Source organism: Drosophila erecta, unplaced genomic scaffold (assembly GCF_003286155.1).
Source record: "Drosophila erecta strain 14021-0224.00,06,07 unplaced genomic scaffold, DereRS2 tig00000126-arrow-pilon, whole genome shotgun sequence".
Classification (NCBI taxonomy): Eukaryota; Metazoa; Arthropoda; class Insecta; order Diptera; family Drosophilidae; genus Drosophila; species Drosophila erecta.
This window is the reverse complement of record NW_020825209.1, coordinates 11,797,891-11,814,853: the sequence shown is the minus strand read 5'-3', so window position 1 is coordinate 11,814,853 and position 16,963 is coordinate 11,797,891. Positions and strand designations below refer to the sequence as shown.

At 48.8% G+C, this 16,963-nt stretch overlaps 2 protein-coding genes across 5 annotated transcripts in view; one reads left to right on the top strand and one right to left on the bottom strand.

Annotated features, from left to right (window-relative positions):
* Window positions 1–16,963, bottom strand: part of LOC6551120 — a 77,711-nt gene that overhangs the window by 24,253 nt on the left and 36,495 nt on the right. For all 4 annotated transcript variants that reach the window (XM_026982381.1, XM_026982383.1, XM_026982382.1 and 1 more), the window contains 4 exons: window positions 11,837–13,356; window positions 9,568–11,476; window positions 9,019–9,406; window positions 8,529–8,944 (listed from right to left, as the gene is read on the bottom strand). In XM_026982381.1, coding sequence (XP_026838182.1) covers window positions 8,529–8,944; window positions 9,019–9,406; window positions 9,568–11,476; window positions 11,837–13,356 — 4,233 coding nt within the window. The remainder of the gene's footprint in view (window positions 1–8,528; window positions 8,945–9,018; window positions 9,407–9,567; window positions 11,477–11,836; window positions 13,357–16,963) is intronic.
* Window positions 3,851–6,332, top strand: LOC6551121 (AF4/FMR2 family member 4). Its single transcript, XM_001978312.2, has 2 exons — window positions 3,851–4,561; window positions 4,707–6,332. The coding sequence occupies exons 1-2, from the start codon at window positions 4,050–4,052 to the stop codon at window positions 6,307–6,309; spliced, it is 2,115 nt and encodes a 704-aa protein (XP_001978348.1). The 5' UTR covers window positions 3,851–4,049; the 3' UTR covers window positions 6,310–6,332.

Below are 16,963 nucleotides of genomic sequence, written 5' to 3'. Positions count from 1 at the left end.
GTTGGGGTAAATATACACCACGAAACAGAAAAACGCAGATTGTTCACTCGCCGACTCTTTTCCCTCAAGCCTGCACAGCGAAAAAATATGCATATTCAATCAAAATGAGCAGCGGAAAACTTTCAGCACAAAGTGTTCTCAAGATTCTGGAAAAGCAATCAGTTTCTTTTCCTGACCAAATGTTAAATGACCTCGTTTTTAAATTTCACATCGAACGGCTAAATATATAAACTATAATTTTTTGGAAATACATAATTAAAAATTCAAAACTTAGAAAAATCATTAGCTGTACAAAAAAGGTAGTTTACTTGACTCTGTCGCCATTTTTAGCCAAAAAATACTTAGGGGAAAAACTCTTCATAACGATAAAATATTTAGCAAGTCCTTTTTCAAATTATCCTTTGAAAAATAATAAATATATTGACCCCAACGCAATAAATGGCAATAGTTAGGCACAGCAACATGAAAAGCAATAATAGTGATTTGTAGTATTTTTTATGGCATTTCTACCATGCACTGCCCATTTTCTTCGAGTGCACGCATGTCCTGCATTTCCTGTCTGCTGCCTTCTGCTTTTTGCTTCGCCTGCTGCTACTGCTGTGTCTTTTTTCCTGCCGTCGTTTTTCGGTGTGCGTTTGGTTTATTAATGTTGACCGTCAATTATGTTTTAATTGTCATAAAAGGTTTGTCCCTTTTGACTCACTCCCCCCGCACAAGCGGGGGATAAAGCTGTGTGTGTGTGTGTGTGTGTGTGGCCAGGATATCTCCTGCATACGTGTACAAGTTCCTATGTGTGTGTGTGAGCGAGCAGAGTGTATGCAAACAATGAAATCCAACTGGGATAAGCTGCAGCAGAGCGAAAGGGTAGAAGCGAGCGGAACAGAAGTTGCTTGTCAACATGGACAAAGCTGGATATACATACATATACGCGTCAGTGTGTGCGTGTGTGTGTGTGTGTGTGTGCCAGTTGACAGGTGTGCTTGGCGGTGTGTGTGAGTGTGAGGATGTTGCTGCTTCGATTTGGTTTTCCGGTTGTCAGGCAATTTGCCAACTTACTGCAAAGATCAGCACAAAGTGTAGCCCACACACACACACTCACACACACTCACACACACACACACACTCACACGCAGAAGTGACACATACGCAATGGTGGAGAAGGGGGTGATGGGGGGGCTAGAGAAATCTTGTCGCTTCTTTTTCAGCGATTCATTAATTGAATTGAATTGCATGGCGACTGCATGTGGCATAATTCCACTGCGCGGTCATAAAAAAAATACCTATAATTAATGAGCAAGTAACTTCATTTTCACTTAATACAATCGTTCATTATTTGCAAGGCTTTTGTTTCGGAAAACGATGTGTTTTTTGAGAAACTTTAGGTTCCACTTAAGTTATATTCAGATAACTCAGTTCCAATGATTAAATGCACTGCAATAAAAATACTAGCGATACAAAACAACAGCTAGATGAAACAAAATAAAAGAAAAGCCAAACGGAAATAATTGAAATATATAAAAGGATGCAGGACAGCGGATTAATGCAGCGTTTAACAAAATGGCAGATTGACGACGTCGGAAAAGAGCGAGCGCTACTGAATTTCCAATTTTCCAATTTTCCACTTTTTAACATTTAACCATTTCCCGCCGATTTTCTGCTCGCTTTTTTGTTGTTCTTTTTTTGGTTTTTTTTTTGTTATATATTTCTGTTGTTTTTATTGTCGTACATTTGCCGCCGCCGATGCGCTGATGCCAATGCCAATTTATGAAATTCATTTTTTGCCTACGTTGTGATTATTTATTCAAAAAGTTGGCCTCGGCCAGCGTCTGGTGGCCGCATCCTCCGACTCCTGCAGATATCCTGCAGCCTCGCAGGACTCGCGCAATTGCAATTGTTGCTGGCGAGGTTGGGCGGAGTTTGGTGGGTGGTTGGTTGGGTAAATAAATTAATAACACAATTTATGCATGACGCACATTTATAATTACATTTGGAAATAATTTAATTAAAATTGTTAACGCTTGATTGAAGTTAAATCGAATCGAATCGCATCGAATCGAATCGAACAAGACAGACAGCGAGTGCGAGAGGTCCTTACAAAAGCGACTTAATTAAATTAGCCCATCGATATGGGGGACACGGCATAATATAATAAAATGCCAACAAACTGACCAATTGCCATATCGGCCAACCGAAATCAGTTCGAGGTTCATGTCCCAGTGTCTCCTCCTTTCCTTCGTTTCCGGCACCAAAAAGGACATTCGAAAAGGCTTGTGTGTGTGTGCGGTTGCTCAAATAAACCGATCAGCAGTAACGGTAATTAAAAGCCAACCAAATGACCAAATAAGCCACACCACACCAGCAACAACAACGAGAAAAAAACATAAGGGGGGCAAAAGGGAAAAATGAAAAGGACTGCATGTGATGTGTATGCTGATGGAAATCTTAGAAAAATAATACAACCTAGACGGGCTACGAAAACTGCCACAAAGCCAGAGATACTCTATAAGAAATGAACCACGAATCGGGCTAATAAAATACTTCACTTGCTAACTGATAGTGTTTTCTATAAGATCTTCACAAACTGGGAATAAAACAAGCGGAGTTGAGAGTTGTATAAAAACCAGCTGACATGAAAATGTGAAATCAGAAACCAAAATTCGGGTATAATAAAATGGATTTGTGCCGCGAAGGAGCTTCGATAAACTACAGGGTATTTCTAGGGTAAGCGCTAATAGCTGTTTGAGCATTCGAATTGCAAGACCACAATACACACACACACACACACACACATAGTTAAAAGCAGATAAGGCAAAAGCACACACTCGCATATGTAAGCAGTAAATCAACATGAGAACGCACACACACACATGGAGATACGAATTGAGTGTAAATATGTGTTGGTTATGCCCACAAATCAATTACGTCGATTGGGGCAACATTTTCGGGTGGTAACACACACACACACACACCCGCACACACACACAAGAAAACGGTAAAGAGTTGTTAAGCGTCCAAATGACACATGCAAAAGAGGGGGAAAAGCACTCAAAAGAACCGCGAAGTCGAGTCCTGCAGCCTACAAATGTAGGCAATCCAACAGCGGAACTTCTTTGTAACACTTGCTCATTTACAAGAAGACAAACGCATTAAATTAAACCAATTAGCAAGGCCACTAACCAAACTTTTTAACTTCCGCCCAGTGTTGGTAAATTACTTAACAAACAGTTTGCTGCTGTTAAGTTAAAGTTAAGTTAAAAATATAGTTGCTTTGCTGCTAAAACATATACACCACTCGGTAATGTATACAAATATATTCAAATAAAATATACCACTCTAGAATATACAATATTCAAATAAAATATGACATAAGCCAGGAAAAATACGATTTGTATGATCATGTTTTATGTGCAGGTACCTAAAAAGCCCAAATGCTTAACAGTTCTATCAAATCATGATCATATTTAGGATGTTCAGCTATTTAGTTATCATAATTTAAATTACAAAATGTTGTAACCTGATATTAAACTGATATGAAATCACAATTCAAACACAAGACGCCGTGCAGTTAGTAAATAAAATGAAATTTTACAATGAGGCCCCGCTCAGAATGTAAAATAAGCTTTCATAGTTTATTTAATGTGCGTCTATTGATGGTTTGCAATTTTCCCAATTCCGAATGGCACATAAAACTGATTTTTCGAGTTCAGTTTCCTGAAAACAGGCAGCTTGTCGGCACAGCCAAACGAGCGGAAACGACTGGCAGCGAATCCTTGGCCGAAGGACTCAGGACGCAGGACGAAGGACGAAGGACGAAGTGCGATGAGCGCGGCATGTTGCTTCTGGCTGCCGGGGAGTATAAATACCGGAGACGCACGGCCGTCGGCCATCAGTTCTGCAAACGATTTCAGTTTGGACGCGCGACGCGTTGGTGCTCCTTTTGCTCGTCGTCCTTCGTCCTTGCCACGAAAATCTCGCCACAAATTCAGCTTGTTTGCTGGCTTGTTTGTTTGTTTTTTTTTTTTGGTTGATTGTGCACGTGCAGCCAGGCAATGTTCACCAACTGGCTGACTGGCAGCAGCAGCAGCACGCCGGCAATTCGCTCGACTGCAGCCGGAATCGGTGGAGCCGGCAGTGGGACACCAAGTGGAGTCAGTGCCTCCGCTTTGGTGATGAGCTCGCCGCCGGACGTTATCCTGGAGGTGGGTCCGGCACCCAGCAACGTGCGATTCGTGGCCCACTCCCTGGTGCTGGGCATGCACAGCGGCTACCTGAGATCCGCCATCCGTTTGGACGAGGCCTCTGCCTCCGCAGCTGCCGCCGCATCTGCCGCCGCATCCGCATCCGCAGCGGGCGCAGCAGCCGCCAGCTGCAGCACAGCAGCAACTGCGACAACGGCATCCGGCGAACTTTTGCTGTATCTCAGCAATGTGACGGCCGACCAGTTCGCACCGCTACTAACCTACATGTACACCGGGTATCTGGACCTGACCGTGGACAATATCTTTGCCGTTTTGCTGGCCACCCATGTGCTGCATATGCCAAGGGCGCTGGAAATTTGCCGGTGGGTGTGGCTTCTTTCAGCGGCATATCATATCATATCATATCCTCTCATAAGCTAAAGTTCCCGCGAGATATTCATATATTTATCCGATGGATAAGTTGCAAGTATCCGTGGGCGTATTGAATTGAATATACATGTTTTCTAGCTCATTTTTGGCGCGCGCCCAAACGGAGGGCTACTTGAACGGCAATCCCGCCCAGCTCTGTCCAGTGCCCAGCATTCCCGCCAAGATCATCCGCCCGATACCCAGCAAGGCCACAATGCCGAACTATGGCTTCCTGCCCATGCCACAAGCGCCGCCAAGTGCTGCACCTGCTCATCCCGCAACCGCCGTGGCAGCTCTTAGTTCCTTTGGCGGCAACTCGCACGTGGAGCAGGAGCCCACTGCCGTGCAGGACAACGAGGAGGACGAGGATGTGGAGGTGTTCATCGATAGCAATACGGCGACGGATAACGAAGCCGATCTCGAACCGGACGTGGACATGGACTGCAATGTTTCGGTGGTAAGTTCTCTGGCCGGCAGCAGTGCCGGCAGCCTGAACATCGAGCGCTTGGATGCGAAGCCTCCCACACCCAAACCACCACAAGTGGCTGCTGCTGCTGCCACCGTCATAACCACTGCGCCCAAAAGCCAATCCCAAAGCATCCAAACCAAAAGCCAAGGCACGAGAAAGGAGTCCAACGCAAAGGGAAGCAGGGCGAAGTCCTACGCCTCCAGATCACGAAAGTCCAGTGGCCTGCAGGTGGCCAAGGCGCCGGTGCCGGCTGCCCAGTTGGATCTGGCAGCCGCTGCCACGCCGCTAACACCCTCGAAATTCATCATCGATGTGGCCAGCTGCGATGGACCGGTGCGCTTTCGAAGGATCCTCAACACAGCCTATGGCCACAAGCCCGAGGCCCTGGAATCGGGCTCGTTGGGTGGCGGTGGCGGTGGCGGTGGCGCTGCTCCAGCTGGCGGCAGTGCCTCCTCATCATCCATGGCAGTGGAGCAACACCGCAGCCAGCAGAGCGTGAGCTACTCCTTCCACCAGCAAATGGCCAGAGCCATCAGCAACCAGCAGCGGCAGCTGAGTCACCAGCAGCAGGAGGAGAGCGAGAATAGTGGCGATGCCATGCCAGCAGCCGTGGGCAAGCAGCGCGCAACAGGAGCCACTGCAGCCGCCGCATCAGCGCCAGCTGCATCCTCGTTGGGTGGCAACAGAAAGTCGCAGCCAGCCGCATCCTCCACCGGCCACCAGGAGCTCTACGTCTGCGTCTACTGCAAGCACACCTTCAAGTCACAGTACTGCTATCAGAAGCATGCCAAGCGACACCTGAACCCACTGAGCCTGACCACCACGGACAAGAAGCTGCTGGCGGAGCCCGCAGCCGCAATGGCCAGCTGCTCCGAGTTGCACAGCCCATCGGGCGGTCAGAGTGGTGCAGCCAGTGCAGGCGCAACAGCTGCGGCTGCGGCAGCAGCAGCAACCGCAGCAACGGCAGCAGCTGCAACATCAGCTCTGTTGCGACGAGAGGTGCGACCGCTGGACATGAATGTGCAATATTATCCCTGCAAGACCTGCGGCAGCAAGTTCCCCAGCTACTACTTCGTGCACAAGCATCGCAAGCTGTGCCATGCGGATGAGATCGAGGCGACTGCCACCAGCAACACGAGCAACAATAGCAGCAGCAACACGAGCAGCAGCAGCAGCAGCAGCAACACGAAACGCGAGGATCAGCAGACGCAGCAGCCACATCAACAATCGTAAGATAGTAGTAACCTAAGGCACTGGCAACATCAAAGCAACGAATTACGAATTTATATTACCCATCACACACACAGAATGTTTTTTTTGTCGCTCTAGCAATGCAATTGAATAAATAAAAGTACTTAAAAACAATCAAAACGAGCGAAGCCTGAGAAAATGCTGGCACAAGTGAAAGTGGAAAAGCGCAGAGCTTCGAATTAGATTAAAAACGCTTTTCGAATTAGATCTTGGACTAAATAATGCAGCTGACTGTGAGGAAATCTGCTTTGAACAAAAGTTTAAAATAGGAATGCAGCTTTCAAGTCGATCAGGAAATCATCGACATTATCATTATGCTCCACTTTTTGCAGCCTTTTGAAGCGAAGACTGAAATGCGAGTGGGTGGGGAATACAAAGGTAAACAATTCTTGGCGCAATTTAATAATTAAATGAAATCACTTGCATAATAAAAAAGACGCTTACAAAAAAGACTTTAATTTAATTGAGTTTAATTAACTCGCCAGGGAGATGACAGCCAACAAGGCCGAGCGAAGCGAAGCAAAGCGAAGCGAAGACGATGATGGGTGGGTGATGGTGGGTGATGGTGGGTGGTGGTGGGTGGTGCTGGGTGGCACAAAGTGGGCGGGCGGTGGTGCAAACAAAAACCGCAAGCGGCCGAAAAACCGTTGAGCTGAGCCGCGGAAAACGAGGGAAACGAACGGCAGCGAGACTCGCGGGAAAACCAGCGTACCACCAATTGAGCTACTCCTTCATCCACCCACTTTTCCGCCCGTCAACTCTTTTTGGCCCTGGACTCCGACAACTTGACTTGAGGCTTGTCTTTTTTTTACGTGTATATATATATATATATATATTCTTTTTTGATGAAATATTCATCGAAAACGCTGGCGGAGAAGCAGGCAAACAGAATCGCAGAATCCAGCAGCCAGGAAACGGACATAGAGAACCACTTCTGATTGGATTGAGTGGGTGGTGCTGCTGGTGGGTGCGAGGTGGGTGGCTGGTCTCTGGCCGGTTGGAAAGTTTGATTAAGCGGCACAAAGGAGACTGCACCACACTGCAGTTGTCAATGGCGGGAAATGCATTTTTGATGTGCTCCATTTTTGCGAGGAGTGCGCAATGCATATTAACATACCAATGTAAAGTCAAAATAAACACAAAGGAATAGGTGAAAAGCTTCAACAGGTTAACAGCGAGCTTTTCGCTTCGCAGGACACGCTGCAAAAGCTCCCGTTGAAAACTTTCAAAGGCGAAAAGGGCAAAAAGCTCTAGTAAAATATTGAACCAAATTTCAGTGAAGCTTGCGCACAGGATCAAAGTCCTGCGCTGCTTTTTTTTTGTGTGCTTTTAAGCTAAATAGCTGAAGAAGCTCATGATTCTGAGAAATTCTTCCCTGATTGTTTATAGTTGAAAGTTGACCGAAATATATAATGAAATAGAAGGAAATGACAGCTAAAATATTAGCTGAATCCCCCAGGATCAAAGTCCTGCGAAGCTTTTGGTGTGCTTTCAAGCTAAGTAGCTGAAGATGTTCATGATTCTGAGAAATTCTTTAATTAAATTATATCTAGCCTTCCCAGATTGTTCCCAGTTGAGAATTGAACGAAGTATATAATGAAATTGGAGGAAATGACAGCTAAAATATTAGCTGAATCCCCCAGGATCAAAGTCCTGCGCTGCTTTTTTTGTGTGCTTTTAAGCTAAATAGCTGAAGAAGCTCATGATTCTGAGAAATTCTTCCCTGATTGTTCATAGTTGAAAGTTGACCGAAATATATAATGAAATTGAAGGAAATGACAGCTAAAATATTAGGTTAATCCCCCAGGATCAAAGTCCTGCGAAGCTTTTGTGTGTGCTTTCAAGCTGAAGAAACTCATGATTTTGAGGAACTCTTTAATTAAATGATATCTAGCCATCTTTGATTGTTCCCAATTGAAAATTGAACGAAATATATAATGAAATTGAAGGAATCCCTGAATAGCTGAATCCCCCAGGATCAAAGTCCTGCGCAGTTTGGGTGTGCTTTGAAGCTAAGTAGCTGAAGAAGCTCATGATTCTGAGAAACTCTTTCATTAAAAGATATCTAGCCTTCCCCGATTGTTCCCAGTTGAAAATTGAACGAAGTATATAATGAAACTGATTACCTTTAGCTAAAATATTAGCTGAATCCCCCGAAATAAAGTAGATAAATAGATAGATAGATAGTTATCGGCACTTACCTATGCCATCGGAGAAGATAAGATCGATTGCATTGGACACAAACGAGTGGTGGCTGCCATCCGCCAGTAGGGGCAACGAGATCGCCGAAGCTGTGGCCGTTGTGGTCGCCGTGGCCGTGGACGAGGACGAGGACGTTGGCCCCGATGCCGTGGACATGACGGACGCGGCACTGATCAGCAGCATGGAGGAGGCGGATGACGCCGGGGAGGCCGGTGGCGTGTATGCGACGGCAGCGGATGTCGACGACGTGGACGGCATCGAAGCCTTGGCCATCGATGCATCCTTGGCACTGGCCTTCTGGCCGTGACTGTTGCTGATGCTCATGCTGCCACTGGCGCTGCTATTGGCCATAGCTGCCGCCGCGTTTCCTGCTGCCTCAGCCGCATTCAGCTCGAAGCGTTTCCTCTTGGATTCACTGCAGCGGAATCGATAGAGATAGCAATAGTTAGTGATGCCAGTACACACTTCAAAGGACAAACAAACGCTCACCTAACATCCGAGTGCAACTCATTGCCAGCGCCCAGTCCCTCAACTTGGGCAGCCTTCAGTTTCTGGCCAAGATAGTTACCCGCCGTGGTGGCGGTGTGGCCATACGTGTTCACTCCAGCGCCACTCTCACTGGCCGCCGCCGGCGAGGACGTCGAATTGGGCGCCCTCGATGACGGCGTCGTCTTCCCGCCAGCAATCGTCAGCATCGTCGTGAGCACCGCGTTCGCCGCTGATCCCGACCCAGCTGCTGCTCCACCGGCCGCAGTATCATCGCCGCCCGTGGACGCCTTCACATTGGCCATGACCACGGTCTGGTAGCCTGGCTTAAAGCCATTCAGGGTCACGCCCTGCGCCGGTGCGGAGGCGGTCGTCGCATTGCTGCTGGTAGCTGAAAAATGGAGGATGGCTATAGTTAGTGAGACTTCATTCGCATGGCACTCCAAGTGGAACGGGATAGGGGTACTCCCTTGCCTATGTGCCCAGCGCTTGCCTGGCAATTGCACAGCTGAGGATTACCCCTAGCCATTACCAGTGCACCAGTGGACCCACCATTGTAGCCCTCGGCATGGAGAGCCTTCGAAGCAGTTTTCGCCAGCGGATCGTTGGCATCCGGCCGGGAGTCCGCTCCCTTGGCAGCCGTTCCCGCTGGCTCCGTCGCAGTTTCTGGTTTGCCCACGCCCTTGGCGGCAGCTGTTGCGGTGGCGCCCGTCGCCGTGGTCGCCTCTCCTGCGCTGGCTGCACTCGCTCCGGTTGCCGGTGTGCCGGCAGTGGCCACGGTTGCTGCTCCGGCAGTGGCAGCTGCCTCCTCCTCGGCGGTTTTGCTCTTCGCCTCGCCGCCCGCTGAGATCTCTGGTGGTGGTGCTGCAGCGGCTGCTGCTGCAGCTGCGCTTGCTGCTGCCGGAGTTCCTGCTGCTGTGGATCCTCCAGTTGCTGCCGCATTCTTGTCGCTGGCGCTCGCCGGCTTGCCTGCATCCGTTTTATCGGCGGCTGTGCCGCCCGATGTCGCTGCACTTGCCGCTGTCGATGTGGATGTTGTTGTTGATGCTGATGCTGATGAAGATGTGGCTGTGGTGGCTGCTGCCGCCGCCGCAGCGGCAGCCGCCTTGGCCACCTTCTCGCCGGCAGCCGTCGCCTCGACAGCCTTGGTGGCGGCGCTCGCCTTCTCGGCAGCGCTTTCCGCCGCCTTGGCGGCATCCGCAGCCGCCTTCTCCGCCACACGCTCCCGCTCGGCGGCCCGCTCCGCGCGCTCACGCTCGGCGACGGCGGATGAGCGACCGCCGGACTTTTGCTGCTGCTCCCGCTGCAGGCGGGTCATCACGCCCGTGGTCATCGAATCGATGATGCACTGCGGCTGGGCGGCCTGAGCCTTGGCTGGATTACGCGAGCTGCGCGTCCGCTGGCGGGACTTTCGCAGCAGCTGCTTGTAGTTCTCGGTCTTCTTGCTGAGGTAGTAGTAGCGAACGCAATCCTGGGGCGATTTGCGATCCAAGCTGGCGGCTATGGCCCCAAAGTTCTTCGGATGCTGCAGATACTTCTCCTTGAAGGTCTCCTTCTCGCCGGCGGTCCACATGTTGACGGCCTTACGCTGCTGATGAACTGCCACCATGTCCTCGATAAGTCCGTTCTCGTTGTGATAGGCGCATCGCCTCTGGCGGGCATCGTGCATTAGAGGCGGTATGACCGCATAGGAGCGCATCTTCTTGTCCTCCAGCGCCTGCTCCTGCAGGCCGTCCATGATCTCTTCGAGATCCGCTTCGGATTTAATCCGAGAACCGACGCGATTGAAGCGCTCCTTGTCCTCGCGCTGTTTCCGCAGCTCCGTGAAGACCTTCTCGAAGAACTCGCGATTCTTGGCCTCGCGCGCTTTTCGCTTGGCGCTGGCCTCCATTCGCTCGCATCGTCGCTGCCAATCCGCCTGCTCCTTGGTGTACTTCTCCACCAGGCCCTGATTGTGCACCCAGCGCTCGGCCTTCAGTTTCCGGATGTGCAGCAGCAGGGGCGCCCGGATCAGACTCTGATGCTGGCGTATCAGCATGGTGAGGGCCTCCACATCGAGTGGCTGGTTGTACAGCGGCAGCCAGGGTCTGCCTGCCATGGAGCCGGGTGAGTACTCCTCGGCCGCTGCATTCTGTAGCATGGAATGTTGCGCTTGGGCCGTCTTCCGATTGGCCGCGTAGATCTTCTCCGCCAGCATTTGACTGCGCCAGGATAGCTCCACCACCTGCTCCTGGTCGTTGTTGTTATCGTTCACCTCCTTGGCGGCCCTCTCCTTCTTGGCCATGGCGGCCTTCTCCATGAGCGACTTCTCCTTCTTGCGCAGCGTTTCCATTGTCGTCTCCGCGGACTTGATCTCATTGTCCACCTTCTGGATCTGCATCAGCAGGTCCTCCTTGGCGCTGGTCCTGCCCCGCTCCTCCATCGAACTATCGCTGGGCAGCGTTGGCGAAATGGCCTCCACCTGATGGGCATTAAACATGTTAATTGCTGTGATATTCCTCTGGCCAGACATGGAAAGAGCTCTGCCTGAATCAAGTGTTCGCAATACTCTCACTGCTGCTGCCCATCACTCCTATCTTATATAAGCTTGTGCTGCATGCAACGACAACCAGAAACCAAATAGAAAACTAGTCCCAACCCCGAAACCCTGAGGTATGCAACCCCCATGCCTCAGGGTCACTCCGATCCTGTGTTTCTGATTCTAAAAGTGCGTTTGGAAAGGGAAGACGCCTCAAAACGAGTTCTTCTGCTGCCACATTTTGCGGGAATATTTGCGAAAGTTGATTCAGGCACAGCTCTTCCTGTCGTGACAACGACTCACCTGCGGATGGTAGGCCTCGGTGCTGGCGGAGCCCGTGTTTCCCGAGCCCGGTCCGGCGGCCACATTGCCACTGCTGCCGCTGTGGCTCGCCGCTGATCCCGCCGTGGAGACGGTGACTGTGCCCACTGGCTGGCTCACCGCGGAGGACGTGCTGCTCACCACTGGCTGAGATCGGCCCTGGGACTGCGAGCCATGTTGCTGCTGCATCTGTTGCTGGTGCTGCTGCTGGGGCAGGGTCTCCACCTTGAGCTGCATGCCCATGGGCGTGGTGACCACTTGGCGGCACATGTCATTGTGGCTCTGCCGACTGCTGTTCATCTGCTGCTGCTGCTGCTGCTGCTGCTGCACTTGAGCTGGCGAGGATCGCTGGTGCTGCTGGTGTGCCGGATGCTGCTGCTGCTGGTGTTGCTGCTGCTGCTGCTGCTGCTGCGGGTGTGGTGGCAGGTGATTCATGTTGCTGGCATTGGCCTCACTAAGCCGCTGCTTCTTGTACGGCTGCTGGCCGCCAAAGGGCTCGGGCGGATGTTGCTGCTGCTGGAGCTGCAAATGCTGTCGCTGGTTGACCATCGCCGCAGCAACGACCGCTGTGGCGTTGGTCATGTACTCGCTGGTGTATTGGAGAGCCTGTGGATGGGGCATCAGGATGCGCCCCAGACTCCCGACCATTACGCCGCTGCCACCGCCGCCTCCGCCGCTGCCAGCACCAGATGTTGCACCCGCGCCACTGGGATTGCCGCCTTGCTGCTGCTGCTGCTGTTGCTGCTGCTGCTGCTGTTGCTGTTGCTGCTGCTGCTGGGAGGGATTACTATTTGGTTGACTGGCATAGTGGGGCATGGCCTCCATGACCAGCACTCCGCCGGACTGCGATACCTGGACGACACCGCCGCCGGGTGGAGCTGATCCGCCGGCACTTGCCCCAGCTCCACCTCCACCACCACCTCCTCCTCCGCCTGCGCTGCTGCCGCTGCTATTGGAACTTTGGCCAGAAACGCTGCTTTTGCCCGCCGACACCACCGCCACAGCATAGGGATTATGTCGGTAGAGGGGCGCCGGGGCAATGCTGTAGCCCGTGTTCTGGATGAAACGATGCTGCGGGGGCGGTGGCGGGTAGCCGGAGTTGACGGCCGCCGCCGCAGCTGCTGCTGCTGCTGCTGCTGCGGATGATGGCGGGTAACCGGGATTGACGGCCGCCGCAGCTGATGCCGCTGCTGCCGCTGCTGCACTAGTGCTGTTGCTGCTGCCACCGCTGTTTCCGCTGCCAGAATTTCCAGGACGAGGTGGTGAAAATGGTTGCTGCATATGCTGCTGCTGCTGCTGCTGTTTCTGTTGCTGCTGCTGCTGCTGCTGCTGCTGTTGCTGCTGCTGCTGTTGCTGCTGCTGCTGTTGGTGGTGGTGATGGATTTGCTGATGCAGGTTGTTGCGCTGGTCCAGCTGCTGCTGCTGCTGCTGCTGCTGCAGGTGCGCCACCTGCTTGGCATACTGCGGCAGCTGCTCGAGGGCCCTGTACGACCAGTGGGGGCGAAAGGAGAGGAACACAGCAGATTATTAAATTATTGTCCAAATGGGGCATGCAACGAAGGAAGGAAACGAATTTCTCACTGCTTGCAGTGGCCATAAATAATTCCTAAACTCTATGTACCTCGTTAATCAATAAACGCTATCAATAGTTGTAAATGACTCGCTAACCTACTAAAACCTAATGATCGCGTGAGGCATTAGCTCTTGACACCTGTCTGCCAAGCGTAGAGCAAACTGGCCTAATATCAGCCACAAAAACGAGTTCTAGGCAGTTCTAGGAACTATATCTATGCACATATGTATCTATGTATCTACGTATCTACGCGCAAATGTAGCTAATCCAGCGACTTGGTGCCGTGCTAGTGGTGCGAGGACTTGGACAAGCTCTCAATTATGAACTGCGATCTGCAATTGCGTTCTGCGTTTGCGGGCAAACGAGAAATGCTGATATAAATGGCACCAACTAAGGCTTGACCCGGTTTTCGCGGCAATCAAAGATAATCGCATGATCATCGCATCATATAATTTAGCATATGTATCTGCATAATGCACAGGCACAGCACAAATATATACATAGGCTAATATATTACAAGTGTAATTTAAAATGGCGGGCACCGATCTAACGGTGCATTTGCGCTTAATGTTATTACTTTTGTTATTGCGGCACCCCGGCCGGCATCGAGCCAGTGCGAGCGAGAGCGCTGATGTGTGATGCGGCCGTCTCTTTCGTTTTCGTGTTTCTGCGCCATGTGCTGGCGAACATCGCACGCCGAACAGCGCACACCGAACATCGCACGCCGAACATCGCACATAGAACATCGAACGGCGAACATAAAACATCCAACTTGTTTGATGTTGGCGGTCAGCCATGTGGGCAGCGAACGGCAGCCGCGTCGACAGAGGCAGAGCGACGCCGGCAGAGGCAGCGATCGAACCGATTTGTTCGCGCTGCCATTTGCACAGTGGTGGCGCAAATATTGGCCAACCGCCGCATGTGTTTTGACTTGTTTTTGGCTGCCAAATTTCTTTTAATTTAATAGCAAAACTAACAGTTCGCCATGTTTTTCGATTGCACACCGATTACAGGCCTACCAACACAGTGCTTTCCATTTCGATAGTTATCACCATAACATATTGGGCTTTAGCAACCAACTAACTGTTTGCAAATTTGTATTTACTTACTACGGCTTTTGAAACCGTTTCTGTGTTACTCGCCCTTTCAAATTTATTTTTCATTTTGCCACATTTACCAAGTTAGGCAGACAAATGCATTTTGCGTGTTTTTCGCTTGTTGTGTGCATTTTTAATCAAATTTATTATTATCACTGTGAGATTTGTGATTTTGTGATTAACGTGCGACGCGTTTGACCCGACGCCCCTCCCGCTGCCGCCTCTGCCGACGGCGACGCCGACGCATTGTCGCGACCTCATGCATCAACGTCACTCACAAACACACACACACACACACACCGACTGGCAAACAAAGTTGCACAGCAACAACCACAGGCTCGTTTATTAATTCATTAAATATTAAAAGCGGTGCGAGAGGCGAGTGCGAAAGAGATGGCCTGCGACCATCGAGCAACGTTGCCAAACTTCACCGTGAACCATTCTTTTATTTATGTTTCTTGTTTTTTTTTTTTTTTTCGTTTTTAGAAAAACATCAAATTCAAGGCTTTTGTCCACAGTCCAGCTCGCTTTTGAAATAAAACAAGAAAAGCTCAGACAATGATGTAGCGCAATCATCAATCATGAATGACGACGAACCATGCGAAATCGCAGAGTTGAAAATCACTTCAAATGCAGAAAACTCATTTATGCTTATACTACAGATGTACGTACAGATTCATGTTACTTGTTATATACCAACATTATATCTTTGTGTTTGCTTCATGTATGTTTATACGTGATTTTTGCATTATTATTTATATTAGTTATTGTTCGCTTAGATTGTTCTTGAAAATATTATTTGTTATATCAATTATTGCACAAGTTAATCTTTATATTTTTAATTATTGAAAAGTTATTTTACAACTATTTATTTTGTTATCATTTCTAAAATGTCATTTTGCAGTTTGTTCCATGAACTCTTGATAATTTTGTAACAATTTTACATATATTTATTTAGTTCGTGTACCAAGTTCTTAAATACAATTTTATATCAGCCAAAAAGCTCTATAAACCGTGAGTAAACTTTGACCTTTTCGTTTTACGTCGAAGCTTTTCGCGTATTCCTTCCCTCCAAATCCATTATTTGTGAATTTCTTTTGACCTTGCCTATGATATGTTCTTTCTTATTATAATTCCATTATGCTTTTATACTCTTTCTAATGTGTGTATCTTTTTCAAATAAGAATTATCTCCAGAATTATCTACAGACTCGCTATATATCATTTTATTTTAACATTTTTAATTATTTATTTGCAAAGACCTTTGCCTTTGTTTCTGTTAAATATTTAACACGTGTTATTTGTTCCTGCCTTATTATATTCAATTCCTTCCTTCGCAAAAATGCAAAATCGTTGGCTTATTGTTATTTTTGCTTTAAATTCGCTGCTGGTTTACATGTTCGTTGGGATGTTTTACCTGAAAATAAAAGAGAAAACGAAAAATTAGCAATTGCTATACACATATGGATATTGTATGTAAATATGCAAGGCGCAGAAGAATTGCATACAATTTGCATTTGAGTTTGTTGTTGGCGAGATAAAGTACCGAATTACCATTTTTATTTTGGTTGCATAACTTAAGCGTTTTTGCAGCCCTAAAAGAGTGCAAATCGAGATAAGACTGCGACTGCTAACGCTTAAAATATGGTAAACTAACAATGATGTTATTATCTAAAAACCAAGTCAAATATTTGATATGCTCATATTACCTCGAATGAATGGATGCATTTCCATTGTTCATACATACAATATTACTTGCATATCTTATAACATTTATCTAAGTACTCCATTACCCAACTTTTAGTGAGTGCCACGCCCACGACAGGAATTACACTTTAATGGGGCGGCTGAGGGGGGAAAAACAAGCAGAGAAAAAGAGGACAAAAGGGAAATGGAAAATCTAAACTCGAGTCAATGGAAAAGCTCCGGCTAATAAGCTCTCCTTTTCAAGTTTCCTTCTTTTAGTTTCTTCTCGCTTAGCATTTTCTTCGCTTATTCCTTCTTAAACATTTCCCTCGTGCTGCTCTTCGGTTTCCACATTAAAGTTTCATCAAACAAAAAGGAAAATAATTAAAAGCCGCACACCGCTTTGTTTTCGTTTGAAAAAGTTTGAAAACAAGCGGCAGCCAGAAAGAGATGGCCAGCATTTAAGAACAGAGATGGGGATATGTGGGCGAATGAGAGGGCATGCACACATGCACCGTTATCCGTTATCCGCTATGTGCTCAGTAAGTCAATGTGTGTGTGCGTGTGTGTGTACACAACACATTTTCTCCATATGTTTTGTGCACACATGTGTGTGTTGGTGTGCAGCATCCATAACCGTTCTCCCCACCACCCCCCACCACCCCCTTTGCCATTTCTTCTTCTTTCAGCCACGCCTTGTGGCTGTGTCCACACATACATATGCATGCATGTATGTTCATGTATGTACATGTAA

Coding starts and splice junctions, on each gene's coding strand:
- LOC6551121 (XM_001978312.2), top strand. CDS start 4,050: ATGTTCACCAACTGGCTGACTGGCAGCAGCAGCAGCACGCCGGCAATT. Junction 4,562..4,706: donor AGGGCGCTGGAAATTTGCCG/GTGGGTGTGGCT, acceptor CATGTTTTCTAG/CTCATTTTTGGCGCGCGCCC.